The 27,290-nt window shown below is 44.6% G+C and overlaps 1 protein-coding gene across 1 annotated transcript in view; it reads right to left on the reverse strand.

Annotated features, from left to right (window-relative positions):
• Nucleotides 1-18,030, reverse strand: part of PDZD2 (PDZ domain containing 2) — a 416,595-nt gene extending 398,565 nt beyond the window's left edge. The window contains exon 1 of the mRNA XM_040337921.1: nt 17,247-18,030. Coding sequence (XP_040193855.1) covers nt 17,247-17,722 — 476 coding nt within the window. The 5' untranslated portion in view covers nt 17,723-18,030. The remainder of the gene's footprint in view (nt 1-17,246) is intronic.
• Nucleotides 18,031-27,290: the final 9,260 nt, after the last annotated feature.

The following is a 27,290-nucleotide window of genomic DNA, read 5'->3' on the forward strand; positions in this document are numbered from 1 at the left end:
CCTTTCCTGCCAGAAACATGGAGCCTGCAATTGGAATTATCCTCCAGAAAATGCCAGCTGCCTGGCTGTCGCATCAAACCCCTTGTGTCAATTTGAGACGCCAACGCTGGGAAAATATATAGACAAGTATATGACTTTGCTGATCTTCATACTGGTCTTGGTCAAGGGTCTCCAAGCCTTCTAAACAAAGAGCCAGTTTACTGGTCTTCAGATTTTAGGAGGGCCAGAAATGTGGCCACTGGGAGTAGATATTGTCCTGGCATCAGTGGAAGTAAACAATGCATCTTTGGTATAAGTGTGTAGCACCCTCTACCATAGGTAGGCGCTAGAATAGGATATTTCTATTTGCCACCTGTCCGGGACTCACCCCGACAGCCTGGGTTGAGTCCCGGACAGGTAGCAAATAGAAAAATCCTATCATGTGTCCGGGTTTCAAACCACCAGAAACCCAGGCATAATATTCAAACACGAATGTGGCTTGAGACAGGGCTTGACAGGAGGGTGAGGGGGCACTATGTGCGGGGCATTACTATTCTCTTTGAAGTTGCCAAAAGGTGTCCCCAGGTCGGTTAGGCCCCATGTATACGGGACGCTGCTAAACGTACGTTGAGAGGCAGTTGGACGCTTTTTTCAAAACTACTCCTGAATAGGGGTGCAACGGATCAAAAAACTCACGGTTCGGATCGTTCCTCGGATCAGGAGTCACGGATCGGATCATTTTTCGGATCAGCAAAAAAAAAAAAAAATCTCCCCCACTGTAATATCCACATCTCCTCCCCCCCCCCCCCACCAACTATAGTACCCCCTCGGTGCAGACCCCCCCTCCTCTCGGCACAGTGACCCCCTTCTTGGCACAATGACCCCCCTTCTCGGCACAGTGACTCCCCCTTCTCAGCAGTGACCCCCCCCCAGCTAGTACCGACAGACGAGCGGCATGTCCCACGAGTGCGGGCTCCTCCTCTGTGGGTGTAAACAGAGGAGGGCCGCCGCCGGGTGTACCAAGATGGCCGCGGCTCCGGAGCTAGGCCGAAGCCGCGGCCTTTCCTAATGTTACGGCGGCGGCTCCGGAGCTAGGCCGAAGCCGCGGCCTTTCCTAGCGTTATGGTCGCGGCTCCGGAGGTAGGCCGAAGCCGCGGCCATAACATTAGGAAAGGCTTCGGCCTAGCTCCGGAGCCGCCGCCGTAACATTAGGAAAGGCCGCGGCTTCGGCCTAGCTCCGGAGCCGTGGCGATCCGCGGATCACAGTGTGTTCCGATCCGAAGGGGGTGACCCGTTCGGATCACGGATCAACTGTGATCCGTTGCACCCCTACTCCTGAACTCATTCAATGTTATCCTATGTGACCATGTACACACTCTCGTTTATTGCCGTTTTTAGGCAGTTGCGTTTAACAGCGTTTCTTTGAAAGCAAAAGAAAACATCGGTTCAGACGCAGAAGATTTCTATGGATCCATGTCTGAATATTTTGAATACTTTTTTGGTATGTAACCTTTACGAGAATATTTGGAAAAATAAAATCATTTTAAAGAGGGGGTTCACCCAAAAATCAACTTTCTGCCATTAGATCCAGCATACTGCCGACATCTGCAGTATGCCGTTTTTTTTTTGTACTTATCGTTTTATCAGCCGTTGTTATCCGACTCCAAACGGGGATTCCTTCCGGGTATAGGCGTTCCTAAACCAAGCGGAGTTGATCGACGGGCTGCTAAAGCGCGTCACGCCTTCCGAAAATACCCAAAGTGACACTCGAGTGTTTACGGCGCCTGCGCAGTCAGCTCTACACGGCAGGCGCAGGCGCAGTAAAGTGTCATCTCGGGTATTTTCGGAAGGCGTGACACGCTTTAGCAGCCCGTCAATAAACTCCGCTTAGTTTAGGAACGCGCTCGGAGCCGGATAACAACGGCTGATAAAACGATAAGTACAAAAAAAAAAAAACAGCATACTGCAGATGTCAGCAGTATGCTGGATCTAATGGCAGAAAGTTGATTTTTGGGTGAACCTACGCTTTAAGTGCAGCAACTCTTGAACTTTTTCATATATATATATATATATATATATATATATATATATATATATATATATATATATATATATATATATATATATATATATATATATATATATATATATATATTTATATTTATATATATATTTATATTTATATATATTTTTTTTTTAAACGCTTCTATAAACAAACGCGGCAAAACAGACGTTTTAAACGTGGGTTATTAAGGAACAGTTGTAAAAACGTCCCGTGTACATGGAGCCCTACAATCCTATAGTGTATACTAAAAAAATAAAAAAAATAAAAAATAAATAGTGTGCCACTAAAGTGTTCGGGTTTGGCTTAAAGTGGCAATGGGGAAGATTCACTTAAAGTATATTGATTTCCAAAATTGGCTCACGGTGTGATGGGAGGGTGAGGGTGTGTGGGGTGGGGGAGGCGAGGTATGACAGTTTAGAATAAAGAGATCTTTCATTTATTTAAAATGGTACAAAGAAAGAGGTGAGGACAAGATAGGGGGAAAATGGGGGAAAATGTATGGTTGTGTATTTTTTATATTATGCACGATGATGTAATATCTTTTGTATCTTTTTGTATGCAAACAATAATAAAAAAAAGTATTGTAATAAAAAATAGTGGCAACCCTAGTCACACAGCTCTGAAGGAATGAATGGCAGGGGTATGCTGTTCCTTCAGAGCGCATGCGCCGGTGACATCACTAGTTGCTGCTCATTAGAATATCTCCTAAATGGTGCACGTTTAGGAGATATTTATTTCACAGGTATATGTATGAATAAAGAGAGTTTATTACCACTTTAATATGACTTGTTATTGTTTTTAGAAAGAGCAAAAAAGGATATGTAATTATACATCGCCATCTAGTGAAAAAAAGCCAATATTGCCGATCAACAGGGGAACACAACACTAAAAGAATAAGTGTAATGGCACGGGGGTTACCTAGTGTCTAATAAAAATTGTTATTTGAAGAAAAAAATAAAAAAAATTTACATAAATAACCTGTGATGAGACAGTATGGTGGCATCCTTCGAAAATTCCAGTCATGATTATCTATTGGCTTCAACATTACCAACTCAGAATAATTACTCAGATGAGGAGCTTTGAGTTGAGTTCAGAGTGAAGTTGGAGACAGCCTGGCAACAAGCATTTTCAAAAGCAGTCATCAATGTTCTCATTTACCACAAAAACTGACCTGGCCATGCAGATGACCTTGACGTCTTTATTTTTTAAGTGTATCCAAATCCAAAATTGATATATATTGCAGCCTGCCAATCCCTGGATGCATTAGTTCTTTATTTTAGGATCATCTTTTAAACTTTCACACAAGAGACAGCTAAATAAATTGGGACGTTAAAGGTGCCGAAACATCCTCCTGGAATAATGGATCTTACAACGCGATACATTATAAATTTTCATTTTATTAGGATTATAATTGGTTAAAATGATGTCTATACCAAATGGACATCAAGTACAAAATATTGTTTGGCAGCAAACTCTATATGACAAACTTCCGCTAATCCAAAGTACACAAGATCCTCTATGATCTTATGTGTAAACCATGGGTTCTCAACCTGTGGCCCTCCAGCTGTTGCGAAACTACAATTCCCATCATGCCTCTGCCTTTGGGTGTCAAGCTTGTATATGTCAGAGGCTTGCAATGCCTCATGGGACTTGTAGTTCCGCAACAGCTGGAGGGTCACAGGTTGAGCACTTATGGTGTAAACAGTTATAGAGAACCATGGCAAACACCACTACACATATGTGAGGGGACGCACAAGCCAACGCGTTTCACCTCTTCCTCAGGGATTCTCTTTGGGGGTTCTAATTAGAGGGAAGAAGATGGCAGTGAAAATAGTGAAAATGACATTAGAATTGCTGTTTAACTTGTAATGCTTAACTTGTAATACCAACTGCCACCACCAGATGGCGCCAGCTCACACAAGGAAGAGCTGGGGACTTCACACAAAAAAAACAAAAAAAAAAAAAAAAAAAACTTTTTTTTGCCCACCTTCCAAGCCAAGTCGCCAGGAGGCTATTTCTAGTCGCCATGGCGACCGGGATTTGTTGAGCCCTGATGTAATGGTGCCTGCCATGGATATTTACGACTGTGTACATATATGATCAGAGAATCTAGTGTATTTTAGATTAGGAGAAGTTTATGTCATATACCACCTCTACACTCCTTGTGAACATGCATTTTCTCCTGAGTATTCCTTACACTAAATTCTGCTATGATCACTAACATCCAGTCAAAATCCAGAAAAGTAACCACATGACTTCAGAAAAGGAGTGGGGTGGGAATTAAAAAATAATGCCTGTCTCCAGGCTAGTGCATGAGATATGTAAATAACCTGTCACTCACAGCAAGGGGGCGGAACAGACTAAGGTTTTTCTCTGCAAGTCAGTTCTATTTCACTGAATAAAAGAGGATTGCTCAGAGCGATTAACTGTGTGGCAAGACTGGGCACAGATAAGAAATCTTATACTGTACATTGTGACATCAAAAATATATATTTTTTTCCGAGTTTACATCCACTTTAAATTCATTTTGAATATTTAAAGCAAACTCCCTCATTCACCCATGTCTCCATGCTTTATTTTGTTGCAAATCACTTTGTAAAAAACATCCACACAATTTCTGGCTGTTGCCAGCTTGAGCTAGGGGCAGATTCATGTAGCATTTACCTCCTGGAATCCATCTGCCCTTAGCTCAGATATGCAGACACGAGGGTGTGCTTAGCTGGAAACCCACTCCTCCCCTCCCGAAGACTCCTGTGGATGTATTACATCATTTGCCTAGGCAAGAACCCAGGAAGTCAGAGGAAATGTAAAGAGAAAAAGTTTAAAACAAGTAAATATAAAATACCTTTCTGTCTTTTTACTAATGCTAGTAGTAGAAGGATTTAAAATGGTCAATGTTGATTGACAAAGTGAAGTTCCACTTTAACATGCACTTTAATGGCCATCCGTGTTGTGCGGTGGGTATGAAATACAACCTTAAAGTAGAGCTGCACGATTAATCGCGGAGAGAATCGCAATCTCGATTCTCCCCGCCTGCGATCTCCCCGCGGGATGACCCGCGATTCTTATGCGTCACCGGCATTCCACGTAACCAGCGTGAAACGCAAATGCCGCCGATATCGGAACAGACGTCAGCAGCCTGGGCTTCTCTCACAGTTCAATACAACTCTAGTGTGTATCCATGCGCCACCCAGTGGTTGCCGGCGGTACTGCTTCTGATGTATTTATCTTTCTCACAGTTCTGTACAACTGTGTGTATCCGTGCACCACCCAGTGGTTGCCGGCGGTACTGCTTCTGATGTATAAAAAACAGACCAGTGATATGTCTATATTGTTAAAGACCATATAACTCCTATGAAAAAAGCAGAATCAAAGTTTTATTCTGCTTTTTTCAAAGGAGTTATATGGTCTTTAACATTAGACATATCACTGGTCTGTTTTTTATATATTCGTATTTTCAAATAAATCACAGGTTTATTTATTTGGGGGGGGGGGGGGTTTCTGGCAATCAATTTTTGAGAATCGTGATCTTTAGTCTAAGCAAATGAATCGCGATTCTCATTTTGACCAGAATCGTGCAGCCCTACCTTAAAGTCACCATCTATGGAGGGAGCCAGGGTTGTCACCCCAAGCTGATCCCCTGATATAGACCACAACCATGTCCGTATTTCTTCATCTCCAGTACAAAAGGGCAGGGAAATGGGTCGTTTACAGACCATAGCTAGAAACAACCTTTGATACAAAGTAAAAATGAATGACAAAACATCGCTGGGTGTACAGGCTTACAATGAAAGGAGATGAGGAAAAACTAGATGCAATAATGAACCTTGGATATAAGGAGGTAGATAGATACTTAAAGAGGAGCACCAGCCCAACCCCCACTAAAACAAAAAAAAAAAAAAACACACAAGGGTTTACAACCCCTTTAACCCAGCGATGTCAACACCCCAATACATTTTTCAATCATCTCTCAGGTGCAGCCGCCGCCATTCCCTGGAACGCAAACCAGTAGTGAAGCCTTGTGGCTTCACAGCTGGTTCCCTACTGCGCATGCGCCAAGTGGAGCATGCTGCATTTTTCCACACCGCAAATGCAGGGAATGCGCTACAAAAGCGCTTCAGATGCACCGCGCCTCTTTAAGCCAAGCCCAAAAGAAAAAAAAAAACCACACACACACACACACAAATGCACTGCGAACGCAGCGCAAAATATATTCAAGCGAACTTCAAATGCATGTAAACATGAATTTTAAAAAGGCGCAGTTTCTGGTGCGAATGGGCCCTTCAAGTGCCCCCCACTCTGGATGAAGGAGCACAGGGAGCACCTTTGGACATCAGCATTGCCAGTCTGGGGGGGGGGGGGGGGTGTTGGATGTACTAGCCGATTTAGATCCAACAAATTGAAGCTAAACTCTTCACACTTCATAAAGCAATTATAGAATTTTTTCCCACTTTTGGATAAGGGATTTTACATTAAGAATTTAAAACCGATTATTACATGCACCCCTGTCAGCAGCAAATGGTTTGTCTCGACCCTGTAACTGCTACATTTCCAACAGAGCTTGTTCTTTTGAAAAACAACAGACTTGCTGGCTGAAATTACCAGATCAAAATAAAAGAAAGACTAAAAAAGAAAAAAAGAAAAAACGCAGCCATCACATCTAAGGATTGGTAAGTTGCAATATAATAAAATGTTTGCTTTTGGGTTTAGTACTGCTTTAAAGAACATTCAATTATCTGTTAGCGGGATAAGATTAACGTTTTCCACGAGTGATGAGAAAGTATAAAAAAAAAAAATAATAATTCCAAACAGTGAATGTGATTTTTTTGTTTGGTAAAATTAATTTGTTCCAAAAATCAAATGTGAACTGCAAACGTGATTTTGAACCACGTTGTACTTTTGAACAACATTTATCAAACAGTCACGTGTATTGAGACTTTTTGTGCCAATTTTTGTTTGAATATCTAATAGTGTATAGGCAGCTTTAGTATGGAGTTTAGCTAGAAATACTTGAATTATATTACACAGCACAGCAGTAGAATTTCATTTCAGATCTTTCCGTAACACTTTACAGATTTACCACTAGATGGCAGCAACAGCCAGTCTACATCCACATTCTGCTTTCCACACTTTCTGGATGAATGATTTCCATTGGCTTTTTTTTTTTTTTTTACGCTTTTTCCAGAATAAAATCCATAGATTACATTAAGCATTCCCCAGAGGCCACTTTTCTGCGATGCTGATCCTCTGACCCCAGAAACCTAACTGCACAAGTAAACACTTTGCACTGCATAATAATTAGCACCTTGCAGCGCTGGGGCTAGAGGATGAAATTCCCACCAGGGACAATATCTGCAAGGTGTTTGTAGGTTGATTCAGGACTTGTAGACTGACTGTGGTGATGCTACTTCTAGGGAGGGGGTGACATGAATGCATCAATGTTCTCTACAAAGCAGGTGTAGCATATGATGCGGATATTTAAAATTACAATGATCTGTACGTTAGCATGCGTTTCATTAAGGCCCTCTTTCATTTGAATGGGATGCCTACCATGCCGAAAAAAGTGCATGTACATTTCTGTGCACCAAATGTATGGTAATACGGTATTGTTGTGTACTGCAGCGCATGTCCAATAGGAAGGTGCGTCGGGGTGCTGTTAAAAATAATAGTACTGCAGCACACCAATGTGTTCAGCATATTTTTTCACGCGTTGTGGTTCCACTCGTGTAGGTAGCACAGTGTGCACTTTTTTTTAGGCCAGGGTTTGACAAATGTGCTTGGAATCTAGGAGCCAGCTAAAAAAGTTAGGAGCCAGAAAACGCACCCCGTCCCGACGAGCTTGCGCGCAGAAGCGAACACATACGTGAGCAGCGCCCGCATATGTAAACGGTGTTCAAACCACACATGTGAGGTATGGCAGCGATTGGTAGAGCGAGAGCAATAATTCTACCCCTAGACCTCTAACTCAAAACATGCAACCTGTAGATTTTTTTAAACGTCGCCTATGAAGATTTTAAAGAGTAAAAGTTTGTCGGCATTTCACGAGCGGACGCAATTTTGAAGCGTGACATGTTGGGTATTAATTTACTCGGCGTAACATTATCTTTCATAATATAAAAAAAAAATGGGGATAACTTTACTGTTGTCTTTTTTTTTAATTAAAAAAAAGTGTAATTTTTCCCAAAAAAGTGCGCTTGTAAGACCGCTGCGCAAATACGGCGTGACAGAAAAGAATTGCAACGATCGCCATTTTATTCTCTAGGGTGTTAGGATAAAAAATATATATAATGTTTGGGGGTTCTAATTAGAGGGAAGAAGATGGCAGTGAAAATAGTGAAAAATGACATTAGAATTGCTGTTTAACTTGTAATGCTCAACTTGTAATACCAACGGCCACCACCAGATGGCGCCAGCTCACATCTGGTGGTAATAACTTGTAATACCAACGGCTCAACACCAGATGGCTCCAGCTCACAAATAAAATGTTTTTTTTTTTTTTGCCCACCTTCCAAGCAAAGTCGCCAGGACACCATTTCCAGTCGCCATGGCGACCTGGCGCCCGGGATTTGTCGAGCCCTGTTTTAGGCTCACCATACATGTTACAATCCGACTATACAATCTCTGCACAATTAACATTAGATCTATATAATAGGAGGCCCTACCTAAAAAAATCTGATCAATGTACAGCTAATCTGTACTATGTAATGATTAGTGGGACCAAAGCAGATTGTACAGTTTGTAAAGGTGTCTGCTGGGCTTTACACTGATAGGTCAATCAGCAAGCATTAGGATTACCCTGGGCTGCCAGCACATAGGAGAGTCAGTCCATGGCTCAGGGACATCGAGCCCTGTTAATTAGAGCAATCTGACAGTTGCTTTTTGCGAGCGTAGCGGTAAGTTTTATAAATGTAAGGAGAGCAGGGGACACACCGTGTCAGGAGCAGTGGTGGTGTATCCATAAAGGGTACAACGGCGCCGCCCCCTCTCTCCTGGCACCGCATCACTCTGCGGTCGCTGCTGCCGGGGTGGGCGGCACCCACGTACCCTTTATGGACATACCACCACTGCTCCTGAAACGGTAAAGGTGTCCGGACCCTTGTCGGGCACCGGGCACCTGAATTACAGCAGCGGAGTATTTTTTGGAAGCATCCGATTAGAGCCGTGGGCTCTAATAGGCATCCAAAACAATGAACAGCGGGTGCCATGCTGTGCGTTCGCTGTTCACTCAGCGTTGTGTTAGGAAAGCGATTCAGTCGCTTTGATAACACTGAGCCACCTCTCAGCCAGCCAATCAGTTAATCGGGTCTGTTACCCATCACCTGATTGGCTGAAAGGACAGGTAACGCTATTGGACGCCTGACAGGAGGAAAGGATGGGAAATGAGGCAGGAGACGCATGCAGGACGCTGCTTGTCACCCGCTGCCCAACAGAGACAGGGTAAGTGCCGGGCAGACGGCGAGCAGGTGGGGGCACACTGGTAGCGTTTGATGGGCACAGTGGCTGCAATTGATGTTTTCTTTTCAGCTGGTTTGCGCCCCTCAAATATTTTAAGTACCAGCGGGGACACAGCGTCAGGAGGAGAGCAGCGGGGACACAGCGTCAGGAGGAGAGCAGCGGGGACACAGCGTCAGGAGGAGAGCAGCGGGGACACCGCGTCAGGAGGAGAGCAGCGGGGACACAGCGTCAGGAGGAGAGCAGCGGGGACACAGCGTCAGGAGGAGAGCAGCGGGGACACAGCGTCAGGAGGAGAGCAGCGGGGACACAGCGTCAGTGAGGCAGAGGACGGTGTCAGAAGAGCAGGAAATGTCTGTTGAGCAGCGGACTGTCAGTGAGGCAGAGGACTGTGTCAGTAGGACAGGAGACAGTGTTGGCGTTTTTAATTTTTAGTATTTTTAATTATTGTTCTTTTTACAATATTTATTATTTTTACGCCCATGCTTTACACAAATGTTTTGGCTTTCATTTCCATTTTATACCGAATGGATTGTTTTACAAGGTGAGGGTTCACATATACTTTATAACACTGTAGTGTAGATCTATAAATGATTTTGCAGTACGGGAGTCTATGGGTACTGACAGCAGTATGTATTGATTTTATGACAACACTTCAATGATTACCTTTGTATAAGGAGTAATTCAGCTCAGTATATCTGCTATACCCATGTATAGGAGTATTGAATGCGGAGTGTCCCCCCCCCCCCCCCCCGGATCACACACACCACTGATCTCGGAAATCTGACATCTGCTGTGACTTTATCACCCCACACCGGCCGCTGTGCTGGCGCTCTCTAAACACTGTCATTACACGGGTGCCACGTATCAAGAGCCAGCCTTTGTGGTCAGGGCAGGAACAAAAAATCTGTTTATAAAACCCCCGGCTCAGGAAACTTCTCAGGGTCACACAGGACAAAATAGTGCTGAGAACAGTTGGAATTCCCAGGATTGTTATCTGCGCTGTTTACATCCCCTGAAATCCAGCACCGCGCCGACACCGAGCGTGGATAGAGGATCAGAGACACGGCCCACAATAAAGTGCAACTCCATCCTAAAGGTTTCTTTTTATTAGATCTGCAGTCTGTCTGGTGGGGAGATTTCTCCTCACTTCCTGTCCTGGTGACAGATGGTCAGGCTAGGGTGACCACATTTCCAAACTGCCATTCAGGGACACCCCCCCCTCGCTCACCTTCCTCAAAAAAAAAAAAAGATGAGGGGGGGGCAGGGGGGAAACGTAGCCCCGGGGTTTATGGGGAATTTGGCGGTGGGTTATTTGTCAGCTGAATATGTACCACTTGCCGTCAGATGCAGTGCCGCTTGCCACCCATAGCCTGCCGTCAAATGCAGTGCCGCTTGCCACCCATAGCCTGCCACCAGATGCAGTGCCGCTTGCCACCCCTAGCCTGCCACCAGATGCAGTGCTGCTGTCACCCCCTCTGCATGAGCCACATGCATTGAAGGAAAGGAGTGGCGTCACTATCTGGAGAGTGAAGGTCACACCAGTCCCTGCTGCTTGCCGCTGGGTGCCGGAGAAGGAGGAGGTGCCGAGGTAGGTGGGGGACAGCAGTGCTGCACTAGGCACAGGCCTCTCTCCTGGTCTCACTGTCTGAGAGTAAATTGTCACTGGTTGCAAGACACCAGGCAGCGCTGGCCCTAGCAACCAGTTCCGGAAATGTAGTTAGTAGGGGGTGACTGTGTCCTCCATTTTATTCCGGGACACTGTATTGTCCCAGAATGAAGGTGCCCGGGATCCGGGACAGACATGTCAATTGCGGGACAGTCCCGGGCAATCCGGGACACGTGGGCACCCTAGGTCAGGCATATTGGAATCTGGGAAATGTATTGGAGCAAAAAAAAAAAAAAAAAAGGGACTTCAGTGGTGTCACCCTTTAAAAGTAAAAATCTCCAGGTTCTCCGGTCTAAAATGTAAAAAAAAAAGTCACTTATCAATGGGAGACCTGAGCCTGGGATGATGCACACAACCATCTTCAGATCTGGAGGTGCCCCCATTACCCCAGAGCTCCCCTTTTACAGAAGAAGCAGAAAGTATGTCACCAGTACACCGAGGACCTCCAGAACGGGTCCAAAGCTTTATTCAACAATCACATCATAATAATAATAATAATAATAATAATAATCAGAAGCAACGTTTCAGACCCCTTCATCAGGCACGTGTATGTAAGAGTCACCTTTTTATGTCAGAGCCCCCCTATACAAGATAGTGTCCCATAATATCAGAGTCCCCCCTATACACGATAGTGTCCCATCATATCAGAGTCCTCCCTATACACGATAGTGTCCCATCATATCAGAGTCCCCCCTATACACGATAGTGTCCCATCATATCAGAGTCCCCCCTATACATCAGAGTCCCCCCTATACACGATAGTGTCCCATAATATCAAGAGTGCCCTCTATACATCAGAGGCCCCCCTATACATGAGTGCCCCATATCAGAGTCCTCCCTATATATTAGAGATCCTCTATACAAGATAGTGCCCCATCATATCAGAGTCCCCCCTATACAAGGTAGTGTCCCATAATATCAAGAGTGCCCTCTAAACATCGAGGCCCCCTATACACGAGTGCCCCATCAATCATATCAGAGTCCTCCCTATATATTAGAGACCCCCTATACAAGGTAGTGCCCCATCACATCAGAGTCCCCTCTAATGTATAGGGGTGGCTCTGATGTGATGGGGCGCTCATGTATAGGGAGGACTCCAATATGATGGGGCACCATCTTGTATAGGGGGCCTCTGGATGTATAGAGGGGACTCTGATATTATGGGGCATCATCTTTTATAGGGGGTCTCTAATAGGGGGGACTCTAATATGATGGAGCACTTATGTATAGACACCCCCTATACAAGATAGTGCCCCATGATATCAGAGTCCTCCCTATACAAGAGTGCCCCATCACATCGGAGCCCCGCCCTAAACAAAATTATAGACCCCCTATACAACATAGTGCCCCATCATATCAGAGTCCCCCCTATATATTAGCAGCCCCCTATACAAGATACCCCCCATCATATCAGAGTCCTGTCTGCCTGTGAATGGGCAATAAGGAAGCAACAGCAGATGGCATCTGTCTGCTCCCTTCATTTCTCAGCATATGTGCAATCCATCTACCTGATTGGCCCCCAGTATTGCACCTCCCATCCCCAGATGAAGTTCTGCTGTATAGGAGACTGATACAAAGTCAAATTCAGGGAAGGTGGGAAGAAAAGTCTTGCAGCAAAAACGATTTTTTTTTTATTTTAACAGATGTACGGCAGCATAAAAAATAAAAAAATTACAGTCTGCACTTAAAAATACAATTCATAATTTGTTATTGAATACATAACTGCACAAATTTTGTGTTTTCTTTATAAATCTGCGTGGAATTTAGCATTAGGACCGGACTTTGCTGACTGTGTGATGGCAGAACAGAGCGCCCCGTATCTAGAGCACATTACGTTATATTAAATCACAGAATATAGGCTCCAATTTATCTTTAATGAACACACATTACTTTTTTTTAAGACCTTGACATAATGTTCACCGAAATTGCCAGTAACTCATTTATTTCCCAGGAAAGCAAATTATAGGGCTTTTTATTGCCCAGCTATGTGGAGGAATAGACCCTCCATTGTCTGCACATTATTATTCATTTAGCGCGGTGGTTTCCACCCTCTCCCTGCCGGCCGGCCGCCGGCCAGACCCGAGCTGCGTGGCAAGTGCCCAATAATCAAAAAGGCAACACAAGTTCAGTGTTGAGCCGAGAGCAGGTACATGAGCAGCCGTTCTCCGTCTGGGCCAGGGTGGTCATCACAATTCTGGGGGGGGACCCAGAACACCAGTTGTAAAGACTTTACAATGTCCAGTATTTAAAAAGTACATTTCTAATCAGAACTAAGGGCCAGATTCACAAATGAGATACGACGGCGTTTCTCCTGATAGAAACAGAGATACGACGGCGTTTCTCCTGATAGAAACAGAGATACGACGGCGTTTCTCCTGATAGAAACAGAGATACGACGGCGTTTCTCCTGATAGAAACAGAGATACGACGGCGTTTCTCCTGATAGAAACAGAGATACAACGGCGTTTCTCCTGATACGCCGTCGTATCTGTTTCTATCTATGCGACGCATAGATAGCCAGAAGATCCGACAGGTGTAGTTGTTTTACACTGTCGGATCTTAGGATGCAGTACTGCGGCCGCCGCTGGGGGGAGTTTGCGTCGTAAACCAGCATCGGGTATGCAAATTAGGAGTTGCGGCGGATCCACCACGGTTTTTCGCGTTCGCTACGTCGCCGCTAGTCTAGTTTCCCGTCGCAAAGTTACACTTTTTTTTTTGGTGCCTTAACTTTAGACAGCAAGTGTATTAAAGTATGGCCGTCGTCCCTGCGTCGAAATTTAAAAATCAACGTCATTTGCGTAAGCCGTCCGGGAATACGGAAGTACGCTATGCGCGTCGCCGTTCAAAAAAATTACGTCACGGCGCGCAAAGCACGGCGGGAGTTAGGAAACGGAGCATGCGCTGTAGGTCCGGCGCGGGCGCGCGCCTAATTTAAATGGCACACGCCCATTTGAATTGGCCCGCCTTGCGCCGGAGGCGTAGGTTTTCATCGCAAGTGCTTGGTGAATCAGGCACTTGCGATGAAAAATTGCGGCGGTGTAACGTATCTACGACGTTACGATTCTACGTGAATCTGGCCCTAAAAGTTTAAAGAGTGAAGTCCAGTCAATAAATCAAAAAAAAAAAAAAAAAAGAAGGCTATAAATCCCACCAAATACGCCTTTGCAAACCTAGTTATTACCATCTCTGTGCTGTACATAGCCTTTGCAGAGAGCAGGGCTGTGGGAGGAGCCCATCAGGCCCACCCACTGCAGGAAACTACAGGAGTGGGCGGAGACAATACCAGTCACCCTGCACAAGGAGAGAGCAGCAGTGACCGGTCTTTATTACAGGAATCTCCTGCACAGAGGAAAAGTCTCACACTGCACAGATCCGGTAGAAATACACCAAGATTCAGGGAAGAACACACACACACACACACACACACACACACACACACACACGACTCTTGTAATTTAACAATGCTTGCTTATCCCAGCGTTCAGCTTTAAGAGCATACAGAGGTATATCACCCACAGTATCTGGATGTAAACCAGACATAGCGGCGTGCAGCAGGACATTTTGGTGTATAAGTGTCAAATGTATGGTCAGTGAACACAAATGTTTAATTTTTGTTTTAGGGTGTTAAAAAGATTCCCCAGGCGGAACTCCGCTTTAAGTCAGCAGCTACAAATACTGCAGCTTCTGACTTTTAATATATGGACACTTACCTGCCATTGGCTCTCGCTGCTGTCAATCAAGTCCTATGACACAGAGGCCAGGGGGCAGGGCCAAGTCCTGCTGTCTGCGTCAATAGACGCATCAGCAGGGCAAAGGGGGCGTGCCGCATGAGTGTCCCCATGGGATGCGGCTCTCCAACGGGGCACTCAAAAAGAGGAGGAGAAGCCAGGCGCGTTACTGAGGGACCCCAGAAGGAGGAGGATTAGGGCCACTCTGTGCAAAACTAACTGCACAGAGGAGGCAAGTATGATTTTTTTTTTTTTTTTTTTTTTTTTAAACTTTACATATATATCTTTTAACCACTTGCCGACCAGGGCTTTTCCTGCCACTTTTTGTTAACAAATGTGTTAAAATGTATATATTTTGCTAGAGAATTAGACCCCCCCCCCCCCCCAAATATAATAATTCTTTTTTTTTTGTTGTTTTTTTGTTTTTTTTACAGAGGCCCTAGGGAATAAAATGGCGATCGTTGCAATTATTTACGTTGCACAGTATTTGCGCAGCAGTTTTGCAAATGCATTTTTTTGGGGGGAAAAAATGCACTTTAATAAAAAAAATAAAGACGCACACAAAAAACAAAAAGTTACCAATTTTTTTGTAGAATGTGAAAGATGTTACGCCGACTAAAGAGATACCAAACATGTCACGTGTTTAAATTGTGCACACTCGTGGAATGGCGGCAAACGACAGTACTTAAAAATCTCCATAGGCAACGTTTTAAATGCCTTTACAGATGACCAGTTTAGAGTTACACAGGAGGTCTAGCACTAGAATTATTGCGCTCGCTCTAACGGTACCTTACGAGTGGTTGGAATACAGTTTACATATGCGCGAGCGACTTACATATATGTGGGAGCATAGAAGGATCAAGGCTCTTTAAAAATAAAAATGCTGGTTACTTATTTTACTTTTTATACTATGCCTTTTGTTTTGTTTTTTATCACTTTTATTATTACAAGGAATTTAAACATCCCTTGTAATAGAAATAAGTACAACAGGTCCTCTTTATAAAGAGATCTGGGGTCAAGATGACCCCACAACTTTTCTTTACCTTTAAAAGCAAATAATATATACACACACACACACACACACACACACACACACACACACACACACACACACACACACACACACACACACACACACACACACACACACATATATATATATAATATCTCTCCATCTCTCTTCCAGCCCGGAGGAAAGGTCATGACGGCGCTCCGGTCCTCCAAGACCATAGAGTCGATCAAATTGTTAACTCCGATTGCCTATGGCATGGGTGCTCAGCCTGTGGCCCTCCAGCTGTTGTGGAACTACAAGTCCCATGAAGCATTGCAAATGGCTGACCGTTACAAGCATGGCTCTCAAAGGCAGAGGCATGATGGGACTATTAGTTCCGCAACAGCTGGAGGACCACCAGTTTGAGCACCCATGGCATATTGGATCAGTCGGCTGCACCACTGGATCGTTTCTCAGCCGAACCGGTGGAAACGGTAAGACTGAGAAACACCAGCGAGTGGCAGCTTTCTCATAAGACCTGGTTCATGAGAAAAATAAATCAGTACTAGGGTTATGGCCGATATCTATACGTATTGCAGTTGGCAAATGGTTAAAGGATAACTAAAAGGCAGGACCTTTTTTTAAGTTTTGGATGGAGAGGAGAGGGATTAGAAGACCTGTCAGGCTTTTATTGCTGTCTGCGCCCGCATTAGGGAGATTCACCCTCTCTATTTGTTCTGTTTACCATCATCGAAAGAGAAAGTAAAAGAAAAATTTCTAATTTTGAGTTGTCCCCAGAAAAGTAATGGAGGGGAAATCTTTCAATAGGGACACCAGTTCTGGTGACCTGGGAGGTCCACAAGAGATTCCCTTCATTTGCAGCAATTTTCTCACTCTTCCTGTTTGACAGGAAGTGAAGGGAAAGCTCCGCAATGGAAAAGAGATGGTGAAAAAAAACGGTTAAAAAACACTCCCTTGCTCTATCCAATATGAAAACTTCTACTTTAAAGATTTGTTCAAGCAAGTAAAACCAGGCAGCTGAGCAACGTTTTTCCACCCCCCCCCCCAACCACCTAAAGACGTGCCGTGCCAACAAATAAAGAGCCTGTAGCATTTGGCAAGCCTTACAGGCAAGTCTATGGAGCAGTTCAGCAACTGCGGCACAGTAGTGCAGCATTTAAAGAGTTAAATATATTTTGAAACAAAAAAAGAAAAAAAGAAAACAAAAAAGGAACTATCAACGCCAAGCCATGAAGAAAAGACTACTTTAGGGCCAAGTGGTGTGGTGGGCATAAGATTTATAAAGCCACCCGCAAATAATAATTCAGACAGTTTTAAGCATATCCAATGGAGGAGCTTTACCTGGCACCAGAAACATCTACGCCAACCATCAGTTGTCCATTCATCGACAGGACCTCATCTCGCAGTTTTATCTTGCCGGACTTAGCCGCTGGACTCTGCTTCTTCAAATCCGTTATCCATATACATCCAACATCAAGCACAGGCCCATTTTGTACCTTCCTCTTTTTACCCCCGCGGCGTTTTTCACCACAATGCCCAAAAATGGGAATATTTCCAAAATTCAGACCTAGAATCAGGTCATCGTCGCCATTCCTGGTGAGGTACACTGTGCAGATTTCCATGTCTAGGACAACCTGGTGGCAGCTCGGTTCCATTTCTTCCAAAGAGAAATTTAGCTGGATGTACTCCTTGAGTTTCTGAACAGCAGATAGATACAAGGCCGCGTCGGGTTCGCCGGTGTCCACCCGTGGGTTGTCCTGAAGCCATTGGCGTAGAAGAGACAGGTGAAGCACGGCATTCTCCTGAGTGATGGGCATTCTGAAATGCCAAAAGCAATACCATCATGTGAAATAGTCGCTTTACATTGGCAATGGCTCGCTCTTCTTCAGTAAAAGTAAATGATGGCAACATCAATCATAAAGGGCGACATCTAGATTAAGGCATAGATGAAGTCACATCTTGACACTTGATAATAGTGGACCAAGCCATCAACAATGCAGTAAGTGCAGAGCAGCAATCTGGGTTGGAGGAAGTGGCGGTGAGTAATTCTTAGTTTCGGTTTGTCACAAGGTCCCAAAATCAGGGTTTCCAAATTAGAACATTACAGCATTCTCAGCATCAATTTGCCTGCAAAACAATAAAAACACAAATAATCAGGTCACGTAATTTTAAAACATAAATTAAGCTTATTTAAAGCGGAGTTCTGGCCACAATTTCACTTTTTATATATAAATACCCCTGTAATACACAAGCTTAATGTATTCTAGTAAAGTTAGTCTGTAAACTAAGGTCCGTTTTGTTAGGTTGTTACAGCATTTAGACACTTTATAAAATAGAAATTGACTGGGGCCATCTTAAGTGTGGGCATCATGAAGCCAGACTGTATGACTTCCTGGATTTCAGCCTTGCAGATCTCGCACATGCTCAGTGCTGCACAAGCAGTGTAATAGGTTTCAGATCAGGTTTCAGCACCTGTACTCTCCAAGTCACATGATTCTTCGAGACTGGGGAGTGCACAGACTCCTGGAAAGTTACACCCACTACATTCCCAGGAGTCTGTGCGGTGTAGGTTAGGAAGCTTAAGCACCTAGGTGCAGGAAGTGGGAAGATTAACTATTCTGCCTAGCAACAACACTTTGAAGGCATCTTAAAGGACTAATGACATTTTTTTTAAAACTACTGATGTAATGTTATATTTATGGGTGGAACTCCACTTTAAAAGGTTAATCCACCTTGAGCCAACATCTCTTGGTAGTTGCGCGAGAATTTCAACACCTAAACCTTGGCCATAGACCCAAGAGTGGTCAGACCTATATACTTTAGCCAAGTCACCAAGTAAAACATTTTGAACTGGTTAGTTGCATTTGGTTGGTTGCAGGCAAGTCGGTAAGTTGAGCTGGGAATTTTCTTTGGTTTTGTTTGACATACGTTGCCCTTGCTGAAAAAGGTCAGTAATAGGTGGGGCAGTGGCCATTTATTTGTATGGTTAAAATTTGTTGCACCAAGCCTACGGGGGACAGGAGACACACAAATGTCTGATTAAATAGGTTTTAAATTGTACAACTGCCTTTCCACCCAACAAGCCTTAGCTGGCAGCGTCTGTTACTGACCAAATGGTCTTGGAGGAATGGGTTGAATACAACCAAAAGGCAAGACAGTCATCTGATGTCTATGGGCTCCCTAAAGGCCCATACACACACACGGTACAAAAATCGGAAGTAACATTTTTCCCGAACGATCTGCCCATTTTCGAATCGTTAGTACGGTGCTTCCAACAGCCGATTTTAATTTTTCATACGACAAAAGCTGGATCTGCAGACTATAATTTTTTGTCGGATGTCAACTCAGCATCCAATTTTTGTTTAATTAGTATGGTTTTCACCCGAAAATCGTTAGAGCAAGACTACACATGCTCAGAAACTAAAGAACACATACAAAACTATTTAAACACATTACGTCACTTCTGAAGTTGAATTCTTTCATATGAGAATTTCCGTATGGTGAGTAACCTCTTCGCTTTCAACATGAGACTAGCATGCAAAAAAATAAATAATGGACAAACTTTTGTCCGAAAAGCTGATTGTGTGTACGAGGCTTAACATTTTAACCTCTTGTGTTAACTCTACTGCACTTTGCTTCCAAGTCTAAAACTGTAATGCCGCGTACACACGATCATTTTTCTGCATTAAAAAAAAACGTCATTTAAAAAATGATCGTGTGTGGGCTTCACATTTTTTAGGTTCTGAAAAATGAAAAAAAAAATTGAACATGCTGCATTTTTTAACGTCGTTTTAAACTATGTCGTTTTTTGGGTTGTAAAAAATGATCGTGTGTGGGCTAAAACAACGTAAAAAACCCGCGCATGCTCAGAAGCAAGTTATGATACGGGAGAGCTTGTTCTGGTAAAACAACCATTCATAATGGAGTAAGCACATTCATCACGCTGTAACAGACAAAAAAAATCGCGAATCGCCTTTTACCAACATGGAATCAGCTAAAGCAGCCCGAAGGCGAATGGAACTTCCCCTTCATAGTACCGTTGTACGTGTTGTACGTCACCGCGCTTTGCTAGATCATTTTTAAAAAAAAATGGTGTGTAGGCAACATCGTTTTAATGATGAAGTCGGGAAAACTGTTTTTTCGACATGCTGAAAAACAACGTTTTTTTTTTTCATGCTGAAAAATGATCGTGTGTACGCGGCATAACAGTTAATGCGAGGGGATTTAAAGCTCCTGGTTTGATCTATTTTTATTTTTATTTTTTTTAGATGAAGAACTACAATTTAAAAAGCCAAGAACAAATGGATGGAAACCACAACGGACTCCAAGGGGGAGAAAACAGGGGTTTGGAATATCGCTTAACTTTGAGAACAGAGGGATATTCATTTGTGGGCTGAAAAAAAAAAAAGTTTTATAAAAGGAATCAAAGCTTAAATAAAAGAATATGCTTTTTTAGAAGATTATTATAAAATAAATAGGATAAACAAAAACGAAACAATGTAAAAGATTCCAAATAAACTTGAGCCATCAATAAAAGGTCAACCAAAAAATAAATTCAGTCTGCACTTCTCTTTCCCCTTTACATGAGTCCCAGTCATAATCTCTCCTTACTTCAGGGTCCCCATCATTGTCCTATCTTTTACATGAGAGTTCCTATCATAATCTCCCCTTACAACACGAGTCTCCATCAGAGTCCTCCCTTACATCAGGTTCCCCCATCAGAGTTCACCTTTACAACACATTGGTAAACAGGTTATAAAAAGAGCCAACATATTTCAGGGGCAACACCACTCCCCCTTCATCAGGGGCCAAGGCAGGATGAACCTTGGATGGTGAAAACTGACCTCACAGATCCATATTCTAGTACTCTCCTTCATGGGCGTCCGCTGAAATTTTTTCAGGGGGGGAGCTTCGGCAGCGGCGATAAACAGTCGCATTTAACCCTTTCTTCAAACGCTAGCGGGGGTTAAAAGCGCCCCTCTAACGGCCGAATTGCGCAGCTAAAACGATGGTAAAGCTCCTGAGATAATTGAGCTTCACTCCATGCCCATATAAATATAGCCTAGAGAATGTACAGACCCCCCCTTCAGCACAGATGAACCCCTCCTTCAGCACAGACCCCTCCCTTCAGCACAGACCCCCCCATTCTGCACAGACCCCTCCATTCAGCACAGATGGACCCCCCCCATTCTGCAAAGACCTCTCCATTCAGCACAGATCCCCCTTCAGCACAGATGGACCCCCCTTCAGCACATACCCCCTTCAGTACAGATGGAACCCCTATTCAGCACAAACCCCTTCTTCAGCACAGAAGGACCCCCCTCCCCATTTCAATTCAGTACCCAAGATCCAACATCAGTGCGGCACAGGCAGAGCAGGTTCCCTCCCCCTGTGTACACATAAACACCGAAGGGGGAGGCGGCTTCACTCTGCTCGCTGTGCCTGTGTGACATCCGGCCCGGGACCGCTCTGACAGCTCAAACACCTTCTCGATTTTCCAGGGGGGTCAATTGCCCCCCCCCTTGCCCTATGGAGGACGCCCATGCTCTCCTTATGAAGTAACAATGTAACAGTTGCTGATCAGCAGTAGAGTTTAGTACCGACTCAAATATAGATCTGCAAGGTCCCCATTTTCTCTGAATCTATTCTAGAATTATCCTGTGTTGAGCTCTGGTGAAGGTGAAATGAAATTGCCCCTGAAACACGTTGATTGTTTGACCCATTTACCAAAAATTATAATCATCTTGGACACTTGCCAGAGCCATTGTAATTGTTCAAATGTTTCCTATATTTGACAGCACATACAAGTTTGGAAGTTCCCACCACTTTTAAATGTTCTAAAAAAAAAAAAAAGACTCAGTTTAGAGAAGTCAGTAGCAGTACAGATGTGAAACATTTTGAAAGAAGCATACAAACTATGAGTGCACAGTTTGATTTCTTTCCCAGAAGACCAGAGAAATAGGCAAGTCTTGCAAAAGAACGGAAAGTTCTTCATTCATCTTCAAAATGGGTCTGGAGCCTGGCAGGTGCAGGTAGGCTCACTGTTCTGGTTGCAGAAGGACTGTCCCACCTCCTCACTTTAATAATCACAAATTCACTGCCTATGACACTCACAGACCTAGGATGGTGGTCAGAAGAGACTTCAACCGCACTCTCATTTTGTAGAACAGCTGCAGCACAATATACAATTACAGTGGTCAAGCAAACATGTTTATGCTCTGTAGACAATCCTTATTATTGGCCTTACTTTAGAAACGGGTTTCTCAACCAGGGTTCCATTGAATCCTGGGGTTCCTCCAGAGGTTTCTACTGCCTCTCAAATAAGTTCCCAATGACCTCAAAGATTTTTTTTTAGCCATCTATAAAAAGGGTGAATTCTTCCCAATGACCACAAACGTAAAGATAATTATTCCAGCTGACCCTCACAGCAATGTATCATGAGTGGTAGACAGTCATTTTTTAAGCCGGGGCTCCCTGAAACTCGAAAATTATTTCAGGGGTTAATTGTGTTGAAAAGGTAGACGTGAAAAATGGTCTATGGAGGTCTGAATAAGTCTGGGGTAGGCCATAAAAACAATCTTAATACGATTTTAGCCAGATCAGAATCATTTGTTCTACTGGTATCTTTACACAAGACCCTAAATTGGCCTTACTTTAGAACAGGGTTCCTAACCAGGGTTCCATGGAATCCTAGTTTTTAGCAGGGGTTTCCCGAAACTGGAAAGTTATTTCACAGGTTCCTCTGTGTTGAAAAAAGGAGAGAAAAAAATGGCCTACGGGGTCTAAACAAGTCTAGGGTGGGCCATAAGCAAATGGTTTCTCAATATGATTTCACCAAGATCAGAATAATTTTGACCTATGGGTATCTTTACACAAGAGATTTGTAGCACCCTGCTCCCAAATGACTGGGCGCTATGTTAAATTTAGTGGGTATCTGAGCGATAATGTGGCTCAGACTGTACGATTTATTCAAAATTAGCCTCTGTCCTGGCAGTGGCTATGCCTGATAGCATTTTCCCACCGTTGCCTGTAGGTGGCGATACCTCCACAGGCCAGTGTTGGAACAAGGGCAAGCCATAGGTCATTGAGTATCTTCTCTCGGGAGCAGCCCAGTGGGAGTGGTGCCCTGCTGTGCATGCCGGGAGGGGATAATTAAGGGCCAGACTCCATATTTTGGGACCCTTCACCTCGTGGCACTCCTGGCACAAGGTATGTGTTGTGCGATTTCTAGCCCCGGGACCACGTTGGCCCGAGGCTGCATCTCTGCTATTATGCCCAGTTATGTTGACTGGGGCCTATGAATCAAGAGGGATCCCAAGCTGTCCATCTAAGCCAGTGGTTCTCAACTCCGGTCCTCGGGACCCACTAACAGGTCACGTTTTTAAAATAACTGAAAAGTTTTCAAAATAACTGAAATTTACTGAAACGTTCTCCTCAACGTAATATTTAAAATCTGGCCTGTAAGTGGGTCCCGAGGACCGGAGTTGAGAACCACTGATCTAAGCGAAGGAAGCTACACTTAATGAAGGATACCGGGGGAGGACCTGCCCTGGAGGAGACCAAGCGGAAGGCTTAAGTCTCGAGATAGGCCTGGTGACTTTAAGGAGGGATCCACAATTCATGTTGTCCTACAGTTCGCCGGGTCGTCTTAAAGGCTCTTTAACTGTACGGCTGGAAGTTCGGGTATTACATCCTGTGGCAGAGGATTCTGGACTATTCAATTTGTTCTTAATCAGTCTGTGGCAGAGACTGTTAGCGAACTAGTTCAAGCATCATTCCAGCTGCTAGGCCAGGTGAGAGGGGTCTATCCGGGTGAGCAATACCCACTCAAGAGGGAGTGGTGAATGACTTTAGAGTTTAGGGGTTTTCCCCAGTGATCTGTACCGAGTACCTGAATCTTCCCTTCCCCCTTCATCCTTCTACCTTCTTCACAAGTTTAAGCAAAAAAAATAAACCTGACAGGAGGTTTTACATCTTGTGTGGACATCGGAATTATCTCAGACTTGCTTCCCCTAGACGACGAATGTTGAGGTAATGTGCAGGCCCAAAACCAACCAGCAGCGCCTACAGGGGTAGTGCTACAGATGCATGGACATCCTTTACAAATCGCCCCGATTTTGTAAAGGATGTCCATGTCCACATCAGTACATGACACACCACTAAATCTGGAAGGTCGGAACAAAGGTGGCTCTGCCTGGTCCAAGAGGAATACTTTTGATAAACTGCAGTACGAAAAAAAGGAGAACTCTGGGAAGGTAATTTTTTTTTGGAGGCCTGGTGTCACGGAAGGGCCCGTGGGACCCAGAAGCTCCCCGATATTTTATAGCAGGTCAGAGGAGCCGGGATGTCTACCTTGAAAGGTCATATCTTGGAGTCACCTTGTCTGGGTAAATAATTAATTAGTTAATTAGCTCATGTAGATTATGTCAGAGATGGTGCCAGAATGTCTACCAAAAAAAAGAGATTTTTAATACAGCTTACCTGTAAAATCTTTTTCTTGGAGTACATCACGGGACACAGAGCGGCATTCATTACTATATGGGTTATATGGAGTACCTTCAGGTGTAGACACTGGCAATCTCAAACAGGAAATGCCCCTCCCTATATAACCCCCTCCCATAGGAGGAGTACCTCAGTTTTGTAGCAAGCAGTATGCCTCCCAAAATGGTCCTCAAAAAAGAGGGGTGGGAGCTCTGTGTCCCGTGATGTACTCCAAGAAAAAGATTTTACAGGTAAGCTGTATTAAAAATCTCTTTTTCTTTATCGTACATCACGGGACACAGAGCGGCATTCATTACTATATGGGATGTCCCAAAGCAATGCTTACAATGAGGGGAGGGAGAACATCTCCAAGACAAAAGGATTTAATTTAGAGATATACTCAAATCATAATAAATCCAACTTAGTTGAGAAAAATAATTTTTAAATTTTAAATTTAACTCAAAAAAGAGGAGCCCCCGGAATCCGAGGGTCTCAAACTGCAGCCTGCAGCACTGCCTGCCCGAAGGCAGTATCAGTATTCCTTCTTACGTCCAACTTGTAGAATTTTGTAAACGTGTGGACAGAAGACCAGGTTGCCGCCTTGCAAACTTGAGCCATAGAGATCTGGTGGTGTGCTGCCCAGGAGGCGCCCATGGCTCTAGTAGAATGAGCCTTTAATGATACTGGAGGAGGCAACCCTTTCAAGCCGTAGGCCTGAGTGATTAATTGCTTAATCCACCTAGAAATGGTGGACTTTGCAGCTGCCTGCCCCTTCTTGGGCCCATCCGGTAGAATGAACAGCACATCTGTTTTCCGGATCTTCTTTGTAGCTTTAAGATAGGCCTTCATGGCCCTGACAATATCCAAGGTATGCAGCAACCCTTCCTTTCTGGAAGTAGGTTTAGGGAAGAAGGATGGTAATACCAAATCCTGGTTCAAATGAAAACTGGATATGACCTTCGGTAGGAAGGAAGGATGAGGGCGGAGAACGACCCTGTCCTTATGAAAAACAAGATATGGTTCCTTACAGGATAAGGCCGCCAGCTCCGAAACTCTTCTTGCGGAAACTATGGCAACCAAAAATACTAACTTCCTTGTCAGTAGAACCAAAGGAATATCAGCCAACGGCTCAAACGGTTGTTTCTGTAAACTTGACAGAACAAGATTTAAATCCCACGGACAAAGCGGGGATTTAACTGGAGGTCTAATACGTAAGACCCCTTGAAGGAAGGTCTTAACCAGCGAGTGGGTGGCCAGCGGCCGCTGAAACCACACTGACAGAGCAGAAATCTGTCCTTTGATTGTGCTTAATGCCAATCCTTTATCCACTCCTAGCTGGAGAAAACTTAATACTCTATCGATGGTAAATTTGCGAGAAAGCCATCGCTTGGACTCACACCAGCCTACATAGGCCTTCCAGACCCTGTAATAAATCACCCTAGAGACCGGTTTCCTGGCTCTGATTAGGGTAGAGATTACTTTCTGAGACAGACCTCTACCCCTGAGAATCAGGGATTCAGCTTCCAGGCCGTCAAATTTAGATGCCGTAAGGCAGGGTGGAGGATCGGACCTTGCGATAGCAGGTCTGGCCGTAGAGGAAGAGTCCAAGGGTCTCCCACTACCATCCTTAAGATTAGTGAGTACCATGCCCTTCTGGGCCATGCTGGAGCTACCAGGATGACTGGTATGTGCTCCACCCGGATCCTGCGCAGCAGGCGGGGTAGTAACTGGAGCGGGGGAAACGCATAAAGAAGTTTGAACTGATGCCAAGGGCAAACCAACGCATCGGTTCCGCAGGCCATCGGATCCCTTGAGCGGGATATGAACCTGTCTAGTTTCTTGTTGAGTCTCGATGCCATGATATCCACGTCCGGCACTCCCCATCTTTGGCAGAGTGCTTGAAAGACTTGTGGATGCAGAGACCATTCCCCCGGCCATAGAGTCTGGCGGCTTAAGAAGTCCGCCTGAAAGTTGTCCACTCCTGGAATGAATATTGCCGATATGCAGGGCACATGAGCCTCTGCCCATAGGAGAATCAAGCTCAACTCTCTCTGAGCGGCTTGACTCCTGGTTCCCCCTTGGTGATTTATGTATGCCACGGCCGTGGCATTGTCTGATTGAATTCTCACCGGGAACCCCTGCAATTTTGACGTCCAAGCCCTGAGGGCTAGTCGAGCAGCTCTGAGCTCCAAGATGTTGATGGGCAACTGCTTCTCTGGCTTTGCCCAAGTACCTTGGCGAGTGCAACCATCCAAAATTGCTCCCCAGCCCGTCAGGCTGGCGTCTGTGGTCACTATCTTCCAAGCCACTGGGCTGAAAGACTTCCCTTTCAGTAGATTCTGAGGGTCTAACCACCAACACAGACTTTGTCGGACTCTTGATGAGAGCGGCAACGGGATATCCAAGGCCTGTGGCCTTCTGCTCCATGCTGACAGGATGGCTGCCTGTAGGATGCAAGTGTGGCTCTGGGCGTATGGTACCGCCTCGAATGTGGCCACCATCTTGCCTAGTAACCTCATACATAGGCGAATAGTCGGTTCTTTCTTGCTTAGAACCAGTAGGATTAATTCCTTGATGGCTTTTACCTTCCTCAGAGGTAGGAACACTCCTTGTTGTTCTGTGTCTAATCTCATGCCGAGATATTCCAACTGCCTTGTGGGCTGGAAAGCTGACTTTTCTCGATTTAGGACCCAGCCGAACCTCTCGAGGTATTGGACCGTGAGGGCCACTGCTCGCTCCAAGTCGGGAGACGAGTGGTATATGACTAGGAGGTCGTCCAGGTATGCTAGGATCGTGACCCCTTGGATCCTTAGCTTGGCTAGGATCGGAGCTAGGACCTTCGTGAACACCCGGGGGGCCGTAGCCAACCCGAAGGGAAGCGCCACGAATTGGAAGTGACGCGAA

Source organism: Rana temporaria, chromosome 1, assembly GCF_905171775.1.
Source record: "Rana temporaria chromosome 1, aRanTem1.1, whole genome shotgun sequence".
NCBI lineage: Eukaryota > Metazoa > Chordata > Amphibia > Anura > Ranidae > Rana > Rana temporaria.